The sequence below is a fragment of the Olea europaea genome, unplaced genomic scaffold, assembly GCF_002742605.1.
Source record: "Olea europaea var. sylvestris unplaced genomic scaffold, O_europaea_v1 scaffold1618, whole genome shotgun sequence".
Taxonomy (NCBI): domain Eukaryota; kingdom Viridiplantae; phylum Streptophyta; class Magnoliopsida; order Lamiales; family Oleaceae; genus Olea; species Olea europaea.
In genome coordinates, this window is record NW_019233817.1 from 50,262 (window position 1) to 72,679 (window position 22,418).

The window sequence follows — 22,418 nt, forward strand, 5'->3', positions numbered from 1 at the left end:
TCTCAAAATCCCTCCCAAACAGGGTTCATATTTAACTTTCTATCTCTTGTGTAGAACCCGTAACGACTATATTTTTCATTATTATTTTTACATTAACGTGTACCAAACGGGCCATAAATAAATTGCCTTTGGGACGCCAACTTTGCATAGTATCAGCAGCATTGTTTTGTTTTGCAGATAATATAATCTTTTCCACCGAAAGCAAAATTCACTTTTTCTTTTCTTTTTAAAAAAAAAAAAAAAAAAAAGGGTTTATAATACAATCCTATGTCATGTAACTGCTAGGCTTGAAGTAGGAATATTAAGTTGATTTATAATAAATACATATTTTAAAATAAGCTGTTTTGGCCCTTTTGGAGACTTGTGCATGGGAACTCCAGACAGATATTTGGTATGTTTGGTTTTTGTTTGCTGTTGGATCACACTAACATAAATTCCACTAATCCTAGCCATGACTAAAATTTGTCATATACTTATCATGAATTAGAGTTGAATTAAAACTCATGTTTTCACACATAAGATGGAGATTCAAATACACGTCAATACATCGATACAATATTATCCGATCATATATTAAGAGAATAATGATCTAAGTAGTGAAATATATTTTAAGTGAATTTTGAAAAGCTCACGGATACATAGTATTTATGATATAACAACTGAATAATTTTAAATAAAAACAAGAAAGGGTAACATGGCTTGTTGTACATGGTGAAGAATAGTTTACCTACAGCCGACTTATATTTGTTAAAAATGAAGCTTACATTAAAATTTTGCAAGAAGAGAAAGAACAAGAAGAGCCCTTACAATATTTATTTGGATTCTCTTTGTTGTAATGATGTTGATTTCAAAGAAATTTTTTATTTCTTTTCAATGGTTAAACGTTAACTCATTTTGTGTACGTTAACCCTTTTTCTTTGAAAACGACGTATAGAGTATTTTTTTTTTTTAATAATCTATAGACAGACACTTGTCAAAACATATTAATTATGACATATTAGCAAGTTTTAAATTAGGAAAAACATGTCGATTTCTACGGCGCCTGTCCAAAACGAAAGTGGTTTATATGCCACTTTTTTTAATCAAATAATGGTACCACAACTTGACAAAATCTATCTTGGTTCATTTAAGCAATGAACATGAAATATATTACTTTGTTAACAAGAAAAATACAAAGCTAGACGTGGAATCACGTGTGTACTACGATTCTTTTTATTTTTCAAGTCGATATGATTCGTTAATTGAGAAATATGCAATTTTGTCGGCTCTATCAAATCTTTTTTAATTTACCCCATCAATTTTCACTTTTTTAGCAATGTTAAATTATTTAGAATTAGAAACCTAATTCTATTCCACTCGAGAGCAACCAATTCACAATACACAAGACTCTGCACTAACTATTTTTCTATACACTATCAAATAGGCAAGGATTTGTGACTTTTTTTACTTATAAGTTGAAAAGTAACTTTTTATTTTAATAAATATATAATTATAAATATGTTTTAACATATTTCACCCAGTTTTGTTTTCTCATTGTGTCGAGGAAAGTATTCGCGTGCACGACCGGGAAATTGAAGAATGTGCGAAGATAATGAGAGGCGGTGTTATCAAGAAAAAGCACATATAAAGGCAGATGCAAAGCATAAACTGTTATCAAAAGGTAGCATTTACATGTCAGTTATACGATGCTTACAACAATTACTTAAAAAATAACATTCAACTGCAGAAAGCACTTGTCCAGCAGTGTTCATTGGACCCCCCAAAGATGGAGAACAAAATGAAAAATAGAGACACCACATAAAAAAGTCACACTTATCGAGCAATTTCAACCCGGTTGATATCGCGAAATTACTCCTAGCAACGAAAACTCAAGAATATACCACAGTAAAACATTTGAATATATCCAAAATTCAGGTGACAATAAACATGAGGTAAAAAACCTATTATCCATGGTTTCTCTAGTGAAAAACGGAAGGTACGGAGTGATTCTTCAATCATTGCTATCAATAATAAATTTCTCCGACTTTATTCGTTATTTTCCGAATTAATCGTGTATCAGATCAAATAATCTTCCTAAACTTACCGATTTTGAAATAAGGACTTGGAGCAATAACTATCGTTTCAACAAAGGCTTGGATAGAACTCAGACAGCTTCTTGAAACCTTCAACATCTTTAATAACCTTTGCAGATGATGTTTGTGCATCCGCATTCTTCCATTCTGTGTTGCAACCCCACAACCGGATTGCAAGCCTCCGGCACTTTGGAGATGGTTGCTTTAAGTAAGTGTTGTACCAGTTGATAATGTCCGTCTTTTGAATACCCCTAAGCTCCTCTGCTTCCTTTTCGAACATGTCAAACATGTACCTAAAAGGCAGGGCCATCAAAGGTCAAGACAGTAATATGTTAAAAAAATGGATTTCATGACTCATGCAGGTGATCGTAATGCATCCCGGTTATTAGGTATTATTTACGCGCCAATTTATTACCATTATTCAAAATTACGGGAACTTCTTTTACACTATAAGCATTACATAGATGTGAGTTAAGTGCATTGTGGAGGTCGTGAACACTGACTCATCTCAAATACAGATCGAGTATGTCATAGCACCACTAGATTTTACATAATGGACATGCATAATTTTTCTAAATATAACCTGCATGTGGGTGTAACTGAAACTAAAAACCAAATGTATATTCAGGTTGCAAGAAATATAAATATTCTCCAAACTTAATTTAGCCCCTGTTTGATCCCCATTTTTGGGGTAAAATTTATTATGAAATAGTGATTTTTTGGAAAATGTGTTGTTAAAATTGAAATACATGTATAATTATTTTATGGGAGAATGTGTGGTTGAAAGTGAGATTTGAAAAAATGAATTCTTGAAAAAATGGGGCTCAAACAGGGGCTTAAGGTAAAAGGTTCGAGATTCATTCGACGCCTAACATCAAACTGCTATCCTGTAAGTTTTCAAAAGAGGTTTCACTTCTCTAATCTTTTACAACATAAACTATGCAAAATAATCCATTACCTTTTATCAACTATTTGACCCCAAAAACGATTTGTTTCATATACGAGAGATGGATCTTTCTCAAGAAGCTTGCCCATTAATCCGCTTTTGTAATTCTCAAACATTTCATCGTCGAGTCCATTCTGCCAAACCAAAAAAGTTCCATCAAGGAAGCATATACACAGAGTTGACCTTTTGAAAAATAATACTTTTCAATTCAACATAAATAACAAATGAGAGATAAACAGAACACACCACAGAACAGATTCATGGTGTGATCTCTAAATACAGAAAAATTAATGTATGCAAAATACACTGGCTAACAGACTAGCTCCTAGTCATTCTTTTCCATCAATGATTTCCCAGTTTTCCTATGATTGTTTTGCTTGCTTTCTTTTTCCCGAGGAGTTGAAGGAAATGTTTCAACGTAAATTTTCTACAAAGCTAGAAATCAACGGATATAAGAGAATCACTTAAGTATATCACTAGCTAGTTTCAATACTTAATATTTCAATGCAGAATATTCCTCAAACTACAAATTGCAACAATGCGTAGAGCTCTTATGCTAACCAAATGCAGACTGCTGCTAGTGAAGAATAGAGAACTGTCTGGGCCAAATGCAGTAAAGAAAGAAAGATATTGTACTTACCAACATCTCTTCTAGGCCATTTATGAAGTTGACAATCCTCTCTTGTAAGTACACAGGATTGAACTCAGAAGATTGAACACGAAAACAGAACCCCAATATGCGGTATGTCACCCGTGGGCTACAGTCAACAACGTAGCCAAGTTGCTCTTTCGTCCTATTTTAACACCAATGAAATCATGAATTAGTCATTACTTATGAGGGAGAGCAGTATTTTTAAATACATGCATGTATGAGCACGTGTGTCTGTGTGCATGTATAGAGAAAGACTACTACGATATTTTATAATGTTTATTTGTAGAAAATGTGAAGGAATTGGAATCCAACCACCATCTTATGATCCAATATATTCTAGCTCAAAGCCTCAAACTGAATTATACCTGAGCTGATTGAAAAGCGGTTCTTCCACTATTTCGTCAAAAAGGTCAATCAATGCTTTCAATTTAACCAAGTCAATTCCTACTTCTGGTTCAATCTGAAAGTAAAGCTGCAAACAGAACCAAAATTAAATAAAATTAAAAAATAATCATAAGAACAGACAGCATTAGCAACATCTTTCTAATAACTAGTATAGGAGACCATAGTAAGTGCCATTTTAGATTACCTCCACTACAGAGTTTGTTTCTAGTTTATTTTTCACCCTGACATCTCTGACTAGGTCAGCGCTTGATGGAAGGCACACCACAGATTCCTTGTGTCTCATCTCAAATGGAAGTGGTTGCACAGCAAAATTACTTCTGAATATATTGGAAAGATATAGAGCTTCCTCTTCCAGCAAATTCCCATGGCACAAGCCCTCAATATACAACTGCATGAAGATGGATGGCAGTGTTGCTGAGGAAAAAATGATTGAAAAGATAGTCCTGCATGCATATTACTCCAAAAGTATTCTACTAATTTAGATACATATTTCCCTTTAGTTTGTTCCCCTATTGGTTGAGGTTATTTTATTAGCAGCATTCTTGCTTAAGGAGTTACTTTAAGGTTTTGTTTCTCATCTCCTGGTGGGATTTAGATTTCTAACTTAACTAGGTTTAGAAGGTTTTATCAAGTCATAAAATCAGGTTTGTAGATAAAAGAAGAAATTCATTAGAGTTTCTAAAACTTAAAATTGCTCTATTCACAATTGTTCACCTTCTTTAACTTGCCTGAGGAGAATGGGAAATCCTCAAATTCATGTATTATTCCATTAGGTATGGACTTAGATACTAGTACCAGAACCACATTATTGTCGAAGTATCAAATCATCAACAATGTATAGTTTACGCTTAAAATGAAAAATCTATAAACCAGAGCAATGTTCCAGTATGAGAAGTCCAGGAAGGGTAATTGGGTTATAACAGAAGAGTCCACATGACATAGGTTTATTGGCAAACAGAAATCTTGTGTTAACATACCTTTAAATTACTTATCTCCATTTCAAGGATTTTATTCCTTTCTGGGTGTTGGTAACTTTCCAAAAATATCCTACTTAAAGTACACGTAACTGACAAGTGACAAGATTCTTGGCATTAGTTTCAACTTAAATCGAATATCTACTTTTTCAACTCTCAACCATAACTCCCAGTCAATAAAAAAATAAAAATAAAAATAAAAAGCCCATTCTAGACACAGACAGTGCATTAAAATATTGTTTCCACTTACATGCCGGCATGCATTGTGCACTATTGGATTCCCTTTTGCGCTAATTACCCAGCACATTATGCATGAATGTTATAAAGGCCAGGGATAAAGTAGGGTAAAGGTAGTGTTTTCTCTGTTAAATTTAGGTATTGATCCTTGAGGGGAACATTTCTCTTGAAAAGCATTAGAGCGCTAATAACATTAAAATATAAAAAAGAAATTAACAACAACTTTTTCTTTTATCATCTTTCACTGCCTCCCCTAATTAGATGTATTAAGAATAAACAAATACAATCAGGTTATTCAAGGGATAATTATAACATTGATCACTAAACTTTTCTTGTGTTACTACGTGGTCATTGAACTTCAAAGCATTTCCCTAGGATCATTCAATCTCCAAGAGTGATACCATCCATCATTCTAATGAATTCTGTTAAAGGAACTGTTCACATGCCAAGGAAAATATTATGTGGTTATTCAATGCCGTTAACTATGTCCAACAAAGATGATAATGTTCTAAAATCGTCCCTAAACCTAAGCTTTTGTTATTAGATTGTCTTTAAAATTTAAAATATTCCTCCTTTTTTGGTGACTTGACATTGGCATTTCATTTTCGAATTACCTGGTGTTGTGCTAACATCGATTGGACTGTTAATAAAAAGTTGGATTGTAACTTAATATTGTCTAGAGTTTCAATTGGGCTTGGTGTACCTTGTCAGTTTAGACCTATATCTTGATAAGATGAACGGGAGTAGTTGCATTAGAATTCCATGATGGTGGAACTTATATATATGAAGGTCATGGCTATGTCCGTTCTCCTCTCCAAGAAAACTTCAGACACTTGAGGATTACCCGAGCAGCAATTTGGATAGTTAAGGTAAAGATCTGGCCTAGCCGTGCTTGATTCGACAAGACTTCTACGATTCCTACAGGTAAGAGAATTTTATATTATAGGTTCAAGAGGTACTTGTTAAACTAATTTTTCAATCTCTCTTGATAGTTATGTGCTCTATTTTGATGTGTGTTACTAGATTGAATCCATGTTAAACGGTTCGATAATATTTCAAATCTAAATTAAATTGCTCAATCGGGGAAACCAAAATTAAACATGATCGGCAATTTAGTTTGAGTTTTTTTTACAATTTCCTCCTAATATAGATTTTTTCCCTATATATATGTTCAAATTTCTATAGCTCAATTCCTGAAATGTGTATCTTTGACTGGATTTATGCATGTTAGATGGAAATTGATTATCACCTTGTTGCTTTAACTTTTGAGTAGAGTAGAATGAAATTTTGATTTTTTTATAGCCCAAGGTCAATTGAATCCTATCAATGGAAAATAATTGTAGAGACTTATTTTCACTGTTACAAGAATGTTATCAATCCATTCATGGTACCATATATTTTTCAAACTTCACTAATAAAAATAATATAAAATTTGAAATACTTCGACAAGTTATCCAATTTTTTCTTTTTAATAATATGTATGAGTCATAGACTCATAGTACTAATAGTGAAATTTCCAATTAATTGAATATTGTAGATAATAAAAGGAATTCAAATGAACTACAATTTCGAAACCGTGACACATATAAGGATTTTCATAGAATCAGTCAAGTCACAGGGTTACATATATATTAAGATCTATACCACTTTCTGCAAATTACTAAATATTTTTTCCATTGACTAACTAGCATATTTGTTCCCTGCAAGGTCGGAGTGACCCATTAACAGTGCACCTTCTAAAAGCACGAATGAATAGTAAATGTTTCAATTTTAGTCTTTTGGTATATCTTAATCCAATAACACTAGTTACTACTAGAAGACTTACTATAGATTTAACTAATAAGTAAATATTAACTAAATTTTATCTATCTCCATTTTCCATAAGTTAAATGCTATAGAGGATGCTAGTTGTATAGTCATGCACAATGGGATTTCTATTAGACACTAACTGTAGGACAAAGAGCACAACAAAACAAAGCAAGAGGAAGGGGGAAAAAAAAGCCCCTAAAGAAGCTTCAAGGAGGCAAGGCTTATCCATATATGTGGCTAATAAAAGTTATAGAGTAAGGCAGTAATTTCATAGCATAACATGTAAAGACTGGTTTCAAACCTTGGAAAGAAGATCTGGAATAAAAGTCGTTAAATCAGCAAGAGACAAGTTACTTAACAAGCGCAACTTCTCCTCTACATCCCAAAAGCTCCAACACAATACTTGCAGTCTTAAGTAGGAAGAATGATTTAGTGGCTTCATGTTGGTGTTCTTTAATGTTCTCTCCAAATCTTCTTTGATAACCTATCAAAAATTGATCATCAGTGTATGGAACAAATCCAAAAAGAACAACTTACTATAGAAAATCAGCAGAGAAATATATTTAAGTTAATTATAATGAGAATCAAGTAGAAGCCTTGCCGTAAAAATTTATCATTCTTTTCATAAAGATTTGTGTAAAATATCATTATTAGTTACCGTGTGCAACTATTACATAATTTAACTGAATTGCTTGAGTACTAATTTTGCGGAAAAGATCAAGACTTAATTCTTAGCTTGCTATATCTCTACTGATAAATGTGCAGGGGCCTAATGAAATAATCGATCAATTAAATTATGAAGAAAAATAAAACCTATCGGGCTACAAAACAAGGATGAAGTAACAACTTTCTTTCCTCGTTTCGTTTTGATTTTGTCTTCCTTTTATCTCATGAAAGATCTGAAAAAAGAGAAGTATTTCTTCTGTAAGAAGGGAAGATGCTTACATACCACGAAGCGATCATCCTTCGGCAAAAATGATTTAGCAACTGCCAAAACTTTTGACAAGAGGACTGAAAGCTTATCATTGAAACCATAAACCTTTAGCTCTAATTTGTCACCATATAGAGAAATAGAACTTTCAAGTTTAGCCACACTGGCCTGCCATTGAAATAATTAGGTCATGTCATGAGCAAATGAAATTCAATAAAAGCATGAGACACAAGAGAGAGAAAGTAACCTGATAAATAATTTCATTAAGCTCATCTTTCAACAGTAGTAAAAATAATTCAGTCAATAAAGCATTCCTCAAGCTCCCATATCCTCCATTTAATGTAATGCGGAAATATGTATTGGCACGAGGAAGTTTAAAAGTCTTGTCAAGCTTGTACCACAACTTTGTCATAGGTTCATCAAGTATACATCTTGGGGATGATAAACCATCAAACTGATAAGACACCTTGTCAGCACGTATGGAAAAGTCACGTGGAATGAAGTTGTTAATTGAGGGTAAATGTAAAGAGGAATCAATTGCCGGAGGATCCTGCCATAATTGCATCAGAGCAGATGGAATGTCTTCCTCAACATATTCTGATCCAAACCATGGCTCAAGTTGAACATCTAGAACCATGCCAAAATTGAAATTGGAGGTCAATTTTGCATTGAACTATTAATATTAATAGACAAAAAGTAGATCATGAATTGAAAAGTAAAAAGAAAATAACATGGAAATTTTGAAACTCTAATTATTAGTGACACAAATGACATGACCATGTTTCTCATTGGTAGGCATGGCCAAATAGAATGGCAATATTACCAACTAATTCAGTCTGAATTGGGCAAAGGAACTAAAATATGGTCATCAACCACTCAAATCAGGCACCTTTGCTGGTTGGATCATCATGGCTAATTCAACTAGTAGATCAATCAATTTAATCAGATAACAATTCATAGCAAGTTACTTTCGTAAACTAATATAAGTTCTATATAGTTTACTTTCGTAAACTAATAGCAAGTTACTTTCGTAAACTAATATAAGTTCTATATAATTAGACATTAAGAAAACCAAGTTCACAAGACAATTTGCTATTACTGGTCTATTAACCACTAATTGCTTTCAGCACAGTATTTAAGGTTAACCTTAACCTTTGCAACTTTTTTCACCAACCGTGAAAATTTATTGCTATTTTTCAATAAGAACTTGCATATTTGCACAATTGACGAGGAAAAAAAAAAGCTAAAACATCAATGAACACATACTAGTGGAATATGCTTCGGCCCATCTAAACAATGAAGTCCTTGCACACAAACTAGATGAAGCAGAAGAACGCCCCATGATAAGTTTTTAAGGAATCAATTAAATTCATGCCGAGGATTTGTTCAATTTTTCCATAATTAGCTAGATGTTTTCAGAATTTTCAACTTAATGTTGTTTGTAGTTGCCCAAATCCTAGGGTTACTAGCATGTGTCAGTCACTTCCTACAAGTTTTAGGAGTTCTCTCAGGCTGCAATTTATACCATGTTCTATTCACATTAGCATTAGCAGCAATTAGGATTTTCTAGCTCTTAAAAAGCCTTTATACAGTAAAAGATATTTTAGAGTGGAATTACATTATTTTTTTAGCTTTCCAAACCTGATTGAGTATTGATCTCATTCAAACCCTGCAAGGATGGTTGTGTAACTTTCTCTTTACAGAATTTTTTTCTCCATAAAAAACTCTTCTTTAAAATAACTGAGGCTTAATTGTATCAAAGATATTACAAATCCACCACTCTTCAATTGTAGCAAGGCCTTCTCACTAATGAACCAAGGAGCTTACGCCACATAGTAACTGTTTGTCTATCTAAGACAGTTCCTTGGCCTGTAGGTCAAGCGTCAGGAGCCCAAAATTATAATTTTGTCCGGAATCATGATAAAGCCAACTTGTAAGTTGTTCACTTAAGATGTCTTACACTTATAGTCACATTGCATCATTTCTTCAGAAAATTTGTGGTTTGACAAGCAAATCAATTTGAATATACAATGAAGCAGCCTTAGTGCTCAATAAGGTTCATTGAAGAACTACAATTTGGTAAACAAATTAGGTCTGTATACTTTTCAACCTTTCTACCAAAAGAATCTCGGTTCACCTTATTCCTCAAGATACATTTGACCTGAGCATGTTCATCATACATGTACTGAAAAATAACCAAATACAACTATTTTGCCATCTCCATAGAGCATTTTACCATATTTCATAATATTTCCAACAAATATTTGTTAATTGAAAGTTTATATTTGAAAGTGAAGCACATTAATACAACATTATAGATAATAGCAAGGAATGAGTACTGGTGTAAGAAAACTTACCAAGTGACTTATTAATAGACTTTGTAACTAGGTCAACTCTCATGTTTCCAGGCTTGAAGAAATTCAAAATATTTTTTATCATATCCTCATCCCAGATTTTATATGCATAGTCACCATATATAACATGCTCTGGGGGATAAACAAGGAGATTTTCTGCAATGACAAGTATTTGTCAATAAATATGGATAAGTTAATATAAGCAAAGACAGTTTAAGGCCAAAATTCGACATGCAAGCTGCCGAAAGACATTGATAAGAAAATACCAGAAAGTTCTGCAGCATAATCATCCTGAGGTTGCTCCTCTGCAAATCCAAATTCCATATTCCCAATATCTTGGAGTTCCTTAAAAATCCATTCTTGGGGCGAAAGGAGGCGCAGTAATTTGAGATATTGATAGACAAAACCAATGATATCAAATATCTGCATCACCAGTAGCATATTTTAATTGCAACTAGGATTAAAAATCCAATATTCAGCTGACTAGTTTGCAAAGAGAGATATACAGGAAATAGTAATGAACTCTGCTTGCTATTAGAATAAAATAAATTCAAACATATTAAAATGAATATGTTCATGTGTAGGCAATGAAGTAGATCACTATGAAGCCAAAACCATCCATGGGCCAGATCTAAAATTTAAAACATGGAACCTCATCCATGTCCAAAATAGATGTAATACATTTCTAATCACATTTTAAATTTTCAAATTAGAATCAATTCTTTCTATTTGGCAACTTCATCAAATTTATTTCTTGAACTATTGATTCCAAAAACCCGCTTCAAATTAAATATTACTCCATTCATAATTGCATTTGTCTTGGTTTGAAATTTTGAATTGTCATTTAGTTTTATGTGAGAGTTGAATAGGTGGGAGTTTGATGCAACCAGTTGCTAAGAATCCAGAGCAATGATAGCGTGTTCTTTTAAAACAAGAGTATTCATGGAAACAAAATGCTTAATTTTTTGATAGAGTGATCATTTATGGACATGAAAAAATATATATATATTAAATCATGAACAGGAAGTAAGACTTAAAATCTAAGTCGTGAATTGCACCCATTCTTAACGTCCGAGCAAAGGAAATACTATGCAAGTAACTATATTATTAAAAGAATTACCTTCTCCAAGCCAGAGTCAGTGAGGTGTATAGACATTCCAAAAATATAAGCTATTGAAGAGCGATGCATCCCTTCATCACCAACACCAGCAGATATGGAAGATGCCCAGCCTTTAGCTTTGAGGAAAAAAAGCAAGCTTCCTTTGCCCTCTGGAATCATGTTATTTTCCTTTCAGTACTTGTAGTGTTGGTCATAGGCATATATGTACCAGCTATACTAAAATTATTATAAGTATCATGTGCATGTGTTAGCAAAACAGCTTTAAGCTGCAAGAAATGAGATCATACTCCCCCATACGCCCAGGAAAATGTTCAAATATCCTTTTCGAAGCGTCTCAACAAAACTTTCTACTTTCCTAAGATCAACACTTTTTGAGCCACTTTATTCCAATATGACCCTTGAAACAATAAATGGTATGATCTTAACATGCAATACGTGGCCATTGGGCCAAGTTTTCTACTTCATGTAGCAATTCAAAAAGAAAAGCAAAATAAAAAGTTAACTGTAAAAATTGAACCAAACGACATTTTGTCCTAAATTTATCATATTTTTCGACAGATTCCAAATCAAGAAGCATAGGTGGAAAATAGAGGAAAGCAAAGCCACAAGGCAAGTGAAATGAATAAAAATACACCAATAACAGATACAGAAACACATAACAATTTCCACCTCTTCCAATGCAAAATGTTCTGTCATTTCCTGAAACAGAGAAATGACCACCAAATAAAATAACTTATAACAGCAAGAAAACCATCTTACCATGTCCAAGGAGATGAGCAAGGTAATCTTCAGCCTTCTTTAGATAATCTTTTCGCAAGGAAGGTAACGTCCATGACAGATCAAGTATATGAACGTCTTTAACTGCCTCCAACCGGTAAAGTTTGCCAGCTTTCCAAATAGGAATGTCTAAACTTGTCTCTGGCATAACCACAGAGCCTTTCTTGATGCTGCCAAATAATTCGTGGACCCAACTTTCTAGGACATCAAGAGTCTCTGGAGATATCAGAAGTTTAACGGTTAAGATAACAAGAAAGAATGACAACACAAGCAGATTTCCATTTCTATTTCCATCTCATCATGTATGCCAGATAAAAATACCATGAAGATCACACAGATTCCTTCTACACTAAACTTATCAAGAATAATGATGGGGAATGCTTCCCTGTGATTTTGAATATAAATATTATCCTGTTAGTAGCCAGTGCTTTGCCCTTGACAGGCTTTAAGGTGTAAGGCCCAACATGAACCAAAAAAATAATTGAAATTTTTTAAAAATATGGAATTATACACATAATAAACCGTAAACTACGTAAAACATCCATGATAAAACATTTAAACAATAGCACGGAGTTAGCTTTTACTTATTCCCACATACCATCTTTGCTTATTTTCCAAAAAGAAAGTTCACAACCTGTGGACTGTCTACCTCCACATAACATTGGGAAGGCAACCCAATTCCAACCATCGCCTGATTACGCATGGAGCTGGTTTTTTTTTTTTTTTTTTTTTTTTCGAGTTAGTTCTCCAGAAGCTTCAGAAGTAAGGATGAAAAAAAAAATCCTCTACCCTCTTAGGTTAGGACCCAAAGTACGACTCATTGAAATGGTACCTCTTCTCCTTGTTATGAGGTAAGCTCTCTTTGGGACTCTTTCTCACAAAGAATAAGCCCCCACAGTTAAGCTAACCATATGTGAGTCCTTTTTACATGCCCTCAGCCAAAAGCTATACCAAGAATCGGTTCGTGTAGAAAATAAAAATGGATGTATTGGTTCACATAAGAGTGCATATAGAATACCAAAGGGAGTTATTTATATTCAACAAAGTTTTAATATTATCTTCACCTACTGAATACTTATAATGGAATAGGATGAAAATGCATTCATATAATTGATGATACTATTGGAGTGATTATAAACTTAATATGGATCAACATAGTAAACTATTAACGACTAAACAAATGAAACAACTTACCAACTATTCAAGAATTCTTGGGAAGAAAAAAATAGACAGACAGACTACACCAAGATACATACAAAAGAGAGAAAACAATAAATTTTGCAGTAGGTCTCCTTTCACCATCCATTGTTGCTAAAAAGTTTTTGACTCACTTGGGAGAGGGGTTTATCGAGCTTCAATTGTAGGAGGCTAGGGCACACCTGCTTCACTTGCTCTCTTATCTATTCTCCAAATCTTATTTTTCTCCTAATTTCGAATCTGTCATCTACTCTCAATCACGTGCATTTAAAATGATTTCTAGTAAATGGACAATTGGATAAATTTCTAAACGATACTGTTCTCCCAACCCAGGCAAGTGGGTTCTTTGCAAGAGTACCTAAAATAGGAAGTGTCAAATAACATGAGACGGTGAATTAAGATGAATGTGGTCCAACTTGATGTAAAGTATTGAAGGATACAACTATAACCATACCACGTTGATTAATATAAATGAGTGTCAATACTTAAGGTTGTCCAAAACATTTCCCCAACTATTTTCTCTCTTGATCTGTTATGCTTTAATAGTAAATAGATTGTAAGAGGTATTATGTGTGTGTTTGAGCCACATTATTTTGAAAAAATGTATTTTGCAAAAGTAGATTTACGGAGAATATGTGATTAAAAAATGAGAAAAAGTTTTAGATTTGCATGTAATATTATTTTATTGAAAAATGTGGTTAAAATGATACTAAATCACTGTTTAAAAATGTATTTTCCGAAAGAATGTGGCTCAAACATGGCCTAAACTACTTGGGCGGAAAAAGAGAGAGAGCAGGGAAGGAAATGAGTTCATGGGACCACAAAAAATGTGAAGCACCCATTGAAAACAAACTGTGGGAGAATAGATTGAGGTGGTGTTGTTAGTTGTGTACAACTACAAATAAAGACGCTAGAAGCACAAGTTACGAGAAGTCATGGATTCGTATTATCAGTAAATGTGAAGGACCTAAAATCACAGAGTTAGGTAATTGAAAGAATAATATTGAGCCTTCATGGGTTAACTTTGAGATAGACAGTAAACTAATAGAGTGCAAAGGAAAGGATACTTGAACCCATATAATTTGGGATATGATTTAGAAAGGTAGAGTTGACTTGCTTATTATTCACATATACATAATTAATCATCATTTAAGATATTTCCCAAAGCCTGCTTAAAATTATATTGCCTTCAATATTGCTCACCGAAGGAATGAACAGGGAAGTCACAAGGTTGAGTTGTGAGGATGAGTCTCCAGGTACAATCTACCAAACTACACAATTTTATTTCAGAAGGAAAAAAAAAAGCATTCAATTAATATAACAAATTTCAACTATATTAATATGGCCTACCAAAAACCTTTCACGTCATCCGATTTCTTAATATTGTAGGAATGAAAAACTTACCTCCTCCAATGATAACCAACTTCATCAATTCACCATGATAATTATCATTATATAATTTCACAATATGCTCTCGTAAATTAATTCCCTTCTCCATAGCATCAACCAAGCTCTTCTTATTCCCTATAGGAAGTCAAGAGCGAATATCATGATGTAGCACCAATTACGGATGCAGGACAAAAAATAAATCAATAATGATTATGTGAAACATACCCCAAAAGAATCGGTTGAAAGGATGATCAGGGGCAGATGTATGACACTGCAACTGTTGCAGACGACAGGAATCATTTTGTAAAACTTGATTAAATTCTGACCCAAATTGGAATATGTTAATAGAAAATTCAACTTCGAGCCAGCAATATTAGAAATTAACAATCTATAAATTTCTGAGACCAATTACACAGAAAAGATTAAGACACCTGAATCCACTGCCAATACCTCCCTTTCCATGGCTTCAGCTTTAACCAAAGGAGAAATGAAAAATTGAGCAAATCTGAAACATGAAAGCAGTAAGAATAAATATCCACTGAATCTTTCACCCAAAAGGATCAACATTAATAAAGTAAAGGACAAGCAAAAAACTGCTTTCTTAAAACTAAGACTTTGGCATCATACGGAAACAGAACATATGCAGTAATTAACCAAGATCTGTATATACATATACAAACAAAATTATAATCTATAGTGTTCCTTGTAAGGGTAGGCTTTGCATCTACAAGAAGCACTAGGATCAGTCCCATCTGTAATTCACTAAAGCACAAAAGTTAAGGCTCGGTTTTCATTTTTCATTTGTCAAGCACAAGATGCCGTATATACAATATTTCAAATAACTGGATTTTGAATCTTTACAATGCTAAGAAATGCAGCCTAAAAACAAATTCTTTAAAAATCAATCTAATTTACACTTAGAGCATGTCTTACTCCTAGATTCAACTTTGGCTTCAAGATCAGAAAACTTCAACAGTCTCAAACCACCAGCCTCAGTTGAACTTGTCATAAGGTTCATAAACTCAAATGAAAAAGAATCAATTTTCTTCTGTATGCCTTTAGGTGTGACCTCGGCTGTGCCCAGGATAATTCATTGTCCATGAGAGTGCAAGAAAAATTTATAATGATACAAAAAATTCTCAAAAAAATCGAGATATACCACTTAACAGAAAATGCCGCAACCATAAAAAGGTTCTTATAGCAGAAATAGATAGAAAGGAGAAAGGACACATCGGCCATCGACCGTGATAATAAAGAAGAATTCCATATGATATTGAATTTTGTTTCCATCTTTCTCCATTCCTTGTGAAAGAGTGCAAGAATGCTATGTGCTTTGAGCTGTTTAAGTTTTGTTCAGGAAAAAAAGAAAAAATGCATATTGAAATTTCAAAATTTCTGAAAACCACAGGCATAGCTAAAAAGCCCACAAGCAACCCAACAACTTGGAATTTTCAAGGATAAAAACCATGAAGAGCAGGAACAAATTTCAATATTCTGAAACACTATTTTCCGCACATTGTGAGAGAGAGAGAGAGAGAGAGAGAGAGAGTTAAATCATTGCAAAAAAGATGAGAGCAATGCATGGCGTCAAAAGAAACCAGTGGAAGAATTAATTAATATCTTCAAAAGTCTACTTAACATGTGTCATTATGCAGTTGGGTTGATTATTGGAATGAAAGCTAATTGGCAAATAACAGGTGTATGGCACAATAGAATGTAAAGAAGAGAATCATAATACAAAAGCTAAAACGAAATTCTGTCCAATAAAGCAATACTTCCAAGAAAGGTAGAAAGAGAGCTACAAAGTATTAACTCGGAAAATAGAAGGGGTTCGGTGGAAAATTAGATAAGGCAACAAAAAAATTGATTGTGAACACAGAAGCTTAGGACAAATAACAAAATAAGAATCTGCTTCATTATTAAGAGAAGCACAGGCCTCATTTTCAAGGCTATTATGTGTTTCACTAAATCTAATAGACAAAAGTACAAGAAAAACAAGAGAAAAGAATTAATAAATAAATTCATTGATAACATCACTTTGTCCAAAATGTTATCCTGATTCAAGGAAGAGTAAACTTGGAAATACAATCAAACATACAACCATGCACATAAGTACATGCGTATAACAGCATATTTTGTGGCTTGTTTCATCAGTACATTTGAAAAAAAGTCCATAGATGGGCAAAGCCTTTTAATACTACAAAGTACATAAATTTGCATTTACCTTGTCAACGCACCCTTAAGAAACTCTCTTTTCACTTCAAAATGGTAGCATGTGTGCTCAGTTTCTGTATATGCATTTGATAAGCCTCCATGCTTAGACAAGTAACTGTCATACTAGCAAAGAGAAGAGTCAATCTTGCAGGCCAAATAGCTATCTTGATTGCACAGTGGAAGATTTTCCATTACAGTTTACGACACGAGTTATAGATTTTCAACAAAAAGCATTGTAGCATAAAACAAAACAAGCTCCAAAATAAGAAGAGATCATGATATTTGACTTCGCATCGCTTTCGGCAAAAATAGAAAATTTCTGCTTTTTATCCATTTTAGGATTTTTTTGGTGTTCAGTCAATGCAAAGTGACATGCATACTTTAGTAAAAATGTAAAACCAGGCAAAGGGAACAGGATAGACCAACACACCTCATTTTCATCTGGAAATTCAGTGCTCCCCATGAAAAGCATGTGCTCTGCAATGAACTTGCAAAGTAAGTTGTGTTTGAATTAGAACGCAAAATATGCAAAAACTCTTCCTATTTCTCTCTAATTACTCTACTTCCCTCCAATTTCATCAAGTGGTCATGCTACAGACATAAACAGTCGTGGAAATCCTAATGGGTAGAAAACCATATCAACAGGTGTGCACGAAAGGGATAATGTGCAACTTCGAGTTGTCAATTCCAATTCCAAGAGATCGGATCGAAACGGTATATCACCCACAAACAAATGCGGTATTATCCTCATATTCACATTATTTGTACCTTTATATCATCTTGACCAGACTATTATTCCAAACAACAGGTTAGTAAGAGACGGGTAGATTATACCATATAATAGTCGAAAATACCTCTAAATCCCTGCATTAGTCAACCAGTTCTACCACACAGACTTCATTAACTTTTTCATATTCAAAATGGCCAAGAAAGAAGCCAGCTTTCATAGAGGTCAGCACTGCTGTACGGACATCAATTAAAGCAACATAGTCGATCTTTCCTCATCCCAAACTTGGCTCAAAGTCAAACTACTGCAAGCCTTTTTCCTCAAGGATTGAAATTATACAAGATTTTATTCTTAGAAGCGAACCCAAAAGTTTGACATGAATATTGATACAAGCTTTGAGCTAAGCCCAAGCTAACTAAATCTCGTACTCTTCTTCTATTATATGGCAACAAATAATATAAGGCACGCATGTGAGCATGAGAGAGAGGGGGAGAGAGAAAGTATGACTAAATTATGCATGCATGTGTTATTTGACTAAATGACAAAATAAATATTAGATTAACAACAAAGTAAATAAAGAGATCATTTATGAAGGCAGATGGTGAAAACTCCAACCTCTCCAAAAGGACATTTTTGTGTAGTCTAATAAAAATACACAGTAGGAAGGATTGTTCTTCAATTTGGTCTTGGAGAGGATGAAACTCCTATATATCTTTCAAATTCTAGTGTTAAGAGTCAAGAGCCTATATATTAAATTGCATACAATATTGACACTATCAAGTTCGTTTACAAGGTATAAACGTACAAAAGTAATAAAACAATCTTCTCCATATTTGGACACAAGGTATAAGAAGTTGGCTATTCATTCTTACATCTGTTACTAATCATTCATCAAATCCTTGTTCTCCAATTTAAGAAATTTGACACGTGAATTGGAAGCACCATGGTTGTTGATTCTTAGTTCTACACCTTTTGTTCTTATTTTTACAAAAATTCAATAAGTCTTCTACAAAGGAATTAAGTAATTGTTTATTAACTACTTTTGGTAAAGCTACTCCACACACTAATTAGAATACCTTTGATATGGCCCAAACTACCAAGTTCCCTGTCGGTTCAATGGGATAAATCAATGTAATATTTAAAGCATTTACTAGTAGCCTTAATTTCAATCACTTTCCCCTTGTTGCTAAAGTGTTAGTTATAAACCACAATGTTATGTGTTGCTCCTCATAGGGTGCAACATCACAATTTTTTTTTATGTTAGGCACACGAGAGGAGTAGCGCTAATAGACTGAGGACATAGCAGGATCCAATTTGTAAATTTTGGAATATGAAATGAGAGAAAATTTAATTATCAAATAATTAGGATAGAAAATCACTAATTTGAGAAAGATTTTACAAACTTTGTGTTTAGTGTGTTTTATTTAATAAATAACGTATGTACTTGTTAATAGTTAATGCATTAAAATTTTATGTCATTTGCACACTTAATGGTGTTTGGGAAAAGGCTCAGCTTTTTAAGTTGGCTCTAGTAATACAAAGTATAACCGAAAATTACCCTAATACAGCACATAGTCATTTGTCATCCCTTGCAATCAAAATATATACCTGCTGGGTTTAATACGAAAGCTAAAAGGAGAACTAATTTATTAAAAAATAAAAAAGAATAAAATAAAGATAAAGTATAAATGTATAATTTTTGAAGTATTTAAATTGAAGTATCCATGCCCTTACTTTTTTTAAAAAATTAAACGTCTATGTCATGTTTCTATAGAGCTTTTGCATCAGATGAACGTAATTAAAGGTTGCTAAAAAAATCTAACCAAGTGATCACAAGATGTTTACTCATTTTTCCTATTCTTCTAATTTATCTAATTTTTCCTTCTTGTCCACGATTTGTTCAGGAAATGAATAAATACTTGACTTGTAAAGCAAAAACTATAAAAACATGAGCAAAGTAAGTAAGAAACCTAGAAAATGTGCTAGGCCTTGTGCCTCGTATGGATCGGCAAAGCTACCCATTCTAACACACATTGCTGCCGCTGCCTGAAAAGCAACCAAAAGCTAATAATTCCAATCACAAATAAAGAAAAAAAATCCAGTTTTTGTATATCCAAAGAGCAAAACTGACCTTCTTCTCAGCCGAGCCTTTCCTTCCATTTTCCTCTCCCTCTTCATCTTCTTCATCATCCTCTTGGCTTCCTTCTCCATCTTCATCTTCAAAATCCTCTTCTTCTTCATCCTCGTCTTCGCTATTTCTCGGAGCTTCCACCGGTCCATCAGAGTAAATCTCTGGATCATGAACCAACAAAGCAGACAAACCATTAGGAAGTTGTATATATCTATACAGTCGCCTATCGGTTGGCGACTTTATCACAATGTCGTCCGACGAGAAAGTGACCGCCATTCTTCGTTGAGAAAATGGAGTGACCGAAGGAATTTTGAGAGAAAATTTGGCAGTCCCCGAGTCTCCTATGGAGTTGTACGGGGAGACACGGCTGAGATTGACGCCTGGATATTCCCTCCCTTCACGTTTTCTAGTTTCTGAGTGACGGCTAATGAGGGTTTTGCCCAAACAACATGGCAGTGTTTGGAGAGACATAGGATTGGCTCGATGGGATTCCCAGAAGCATTTAAGCCCATCACATGATGGGCCTGTTTTCAAAACCTTTTTTTTTTTAGTGGAAATTACAAAAAATGAGGTGTTTAAAAATCACAATTCTAAAATCAGGTACGAAATTTAATAATGCATAAATCAGGTTTCTATCAAAAATTTAAATCTCCCTTTCTATCCCCTCACTCTCTATTTCATTTTGTCTCTTACATCTCCCTGCTCTCTCACCATCTACGTCTCTATCATCAGAGACCACTGTAGGTTTTCTCTCTATCGGTATGGGGGAAACTGAGCGCCACCTGCCTCGCCTCGTCGCGATGAGCGTAGGTGCTGCGACGGGCTTTGGTCTCACGACTACTGCAAAATCTGAGCACCGCAACGAGTTTTAGTGTGTCGATCTGAGGAGTTGATGGTGGTGGTGGTGTCCGGAGCTTGTCGCTGGGAAAAACCACCGCTTCGCACAATTCCAGCGTCGACGCCTCTACGTCCGAATCCATGGTTTTACCGTACACACAGATCGCGACGATTTGTTGTTTCACCGGCCACTTCAGCGTGAATGTGGTGACGGTGATAATGTGCTCCGATATGCATCTTAGTGATGCCCCAGTGTCGCCTCCATGCCCACCTTGTAGATCTGAAAGCAACATCGATCAGAGATCCAGAGCAACACCATTTAAGAGGCGTCGATGGATTCAAATGGTGCGATTTTGTGGTGCTGATTTTGTCGTCGTTGTGGTTGCAGTTCGGTGTGGTTGGTTGGTTGGTAGTTTCTGTGGTTTGTGGTGGCATGCTTTTTGCGTTGTAGTGGTGTGTGACGGTTGCGGTTGGTATTGTCTGCTGTGGCGTGGTTGGTTGGTGGTTGTTGTGGTTTGTGGAGCCATGGTTTTTGCGCTGCTGTGGCATATAATGGTTGCGATTATTGTTGTGGTTGCTGTGGCATGTGGCGGTGGCAGTGGCGGTCCTGAATGTGATGTGGTGGTTGTGGGTGGGATGGAAAATGGGTGTTTGTGACCAATTATATTTGGTTGATTCTAACGATGGTTGTGGTGGTGGTTGATTCTAACGATGGTTGTGGTGGTGTTTTGGCGAGGACAGATATATGATTGGTGGTGTGGATCAAACTAGTGGTGGTCCTTTTTGTTATTATTGTTGGTGGTGGTTGTGACAAAGTATTATGGTGGAATGGGATCTAGATTGGGTATGGTATTACGGTGGTGTAGTGCAAGCGTCGATTAGGTGGTGGTGATTTGTTGCCAAGATTGGTGCTGGATCGAGACCGGTGTAGTGGGGTGTTTGGAATTCGTGACCAATTATTTGGAATCTGTGACCAACTATTTAGTCGTCTGTGACAAATTATTTCACTGATTTGTGACCAAAAATTAGGTGTTTGTGGCTAAAAAATAAACTCTGACCTATGTGACACATAGATAAAAAATGATCTGTAATTTGAATGATCTGTGACTTAAAAATAAATCTGTAACCTACAAAAATTTTGATATGTGACATCAAAATAATAAATGACCTATTAATTTGATGATATGTGACCAGTGAATAAATCTGTGACCAATAATTATGAATCTGTGACCATTAATGTGACCCATAAATAAAATGTGACTTGTAATTTAAATCATCTGTGACCTCGAAATATTTGATTTGTGACCACAAAATAATCTGTGACCAATTAATTTGACGATCTGTGATCAATAAATAAATTTGTGACTTATAATTATGAATTTGTGACCATTAATCGTGTAATTGTGAATTTATTATCTTTATTTAATAAATATTTTTAATTAATTAAATACAAACCTAATTTTTGAATTTTCAAACAAGTTACTTTATTTTTGAATCAGGGGCAAACATAACACCTGTGATGTGAATTTTTTCCATTACAGATATTAATAGATTAAAAATCCTCATTTCATAAATAAGATACAATGTTTAGTATTTCACAAATTAGTAATTTTTTAAATTAATTTATATATTTAAAAATTAATTAA

The 22,418-nt window shown here is 34.1% G+C and overlaps 1 protein-coding gene across 1 annotated transcript; it reads right to left on the bottom strand.

Moving 5' to 3' along the window:
- Positions 1 to 1,828: 1,828 nt before the first annotated feature.
- LOC111377179 (nardilysin-like) lies at positions 1,829 to 20,441 on the bottom strand. Its single transcript, XM_023000233.1, has 19 exons — positions 19,936 to 20,441; positions 19,775 to 19,850; positions 17,508 to 17,554; positions 17,088 to 17,200; positions 15,295 to 15,368; positions 15,089 to 15,184; positions 14,879 to 14,998; positions 12,260 to 12,493; positions 11,501 to 11,649; positions 10,647 to 10,803; positions 10,384 to 10,536; positions 8,274 to 8,653; positions 8,045 to 8,194; positions 7,397 to 7,579; positions 4,260 to 4,463; positions 4,036 to 4,142; positions 3,659 to 3,812; positions 3,031 to 3,152; positions 1,829 to 2,365 (listed from the first exon to the last, which is right to left on the bottom strand). Exons 1-19 carry the CDS (start codon positions 20,404 to 20,406, stop codon positions 2,122 to 2,124), a joined length of 3,234 nt encoding a protein of 1,077 aa, XP_022856001.1. The 5' UTR covers positions 20,407 to 20,441; the 3' UTR covers positions 1,829 to 2,121.
- Positions 20,442 to 22,418: the final 1,977 nt, after the last annotated feature.

Excerpts from the sequence above, each read along its gene's own strand:
- LOC111377179 (XM_023000233.1), bottom strand. The coding sequence starts at position 20,406 with ATGTCTCTCCAAACACTGCCATGTTGTTTGGGCAAAACCCTCATTAGC. Across the intron at positions 12,494-14,878 it reads GTTGGTTATCATTGGAGGAG|AGACTCTTGATGTCCTAGAA; the intron begins GTAAGTTTTTCA and ends TGATATCTCCAG. Across the intron at positions 11,650-12,259 it reads TGCTCATCTCCTTGGACATG|AGGGCAAAGGAAGCTTGCTT; the intron begins GTAAGATGGTTT and ends ACATGATTCCAG.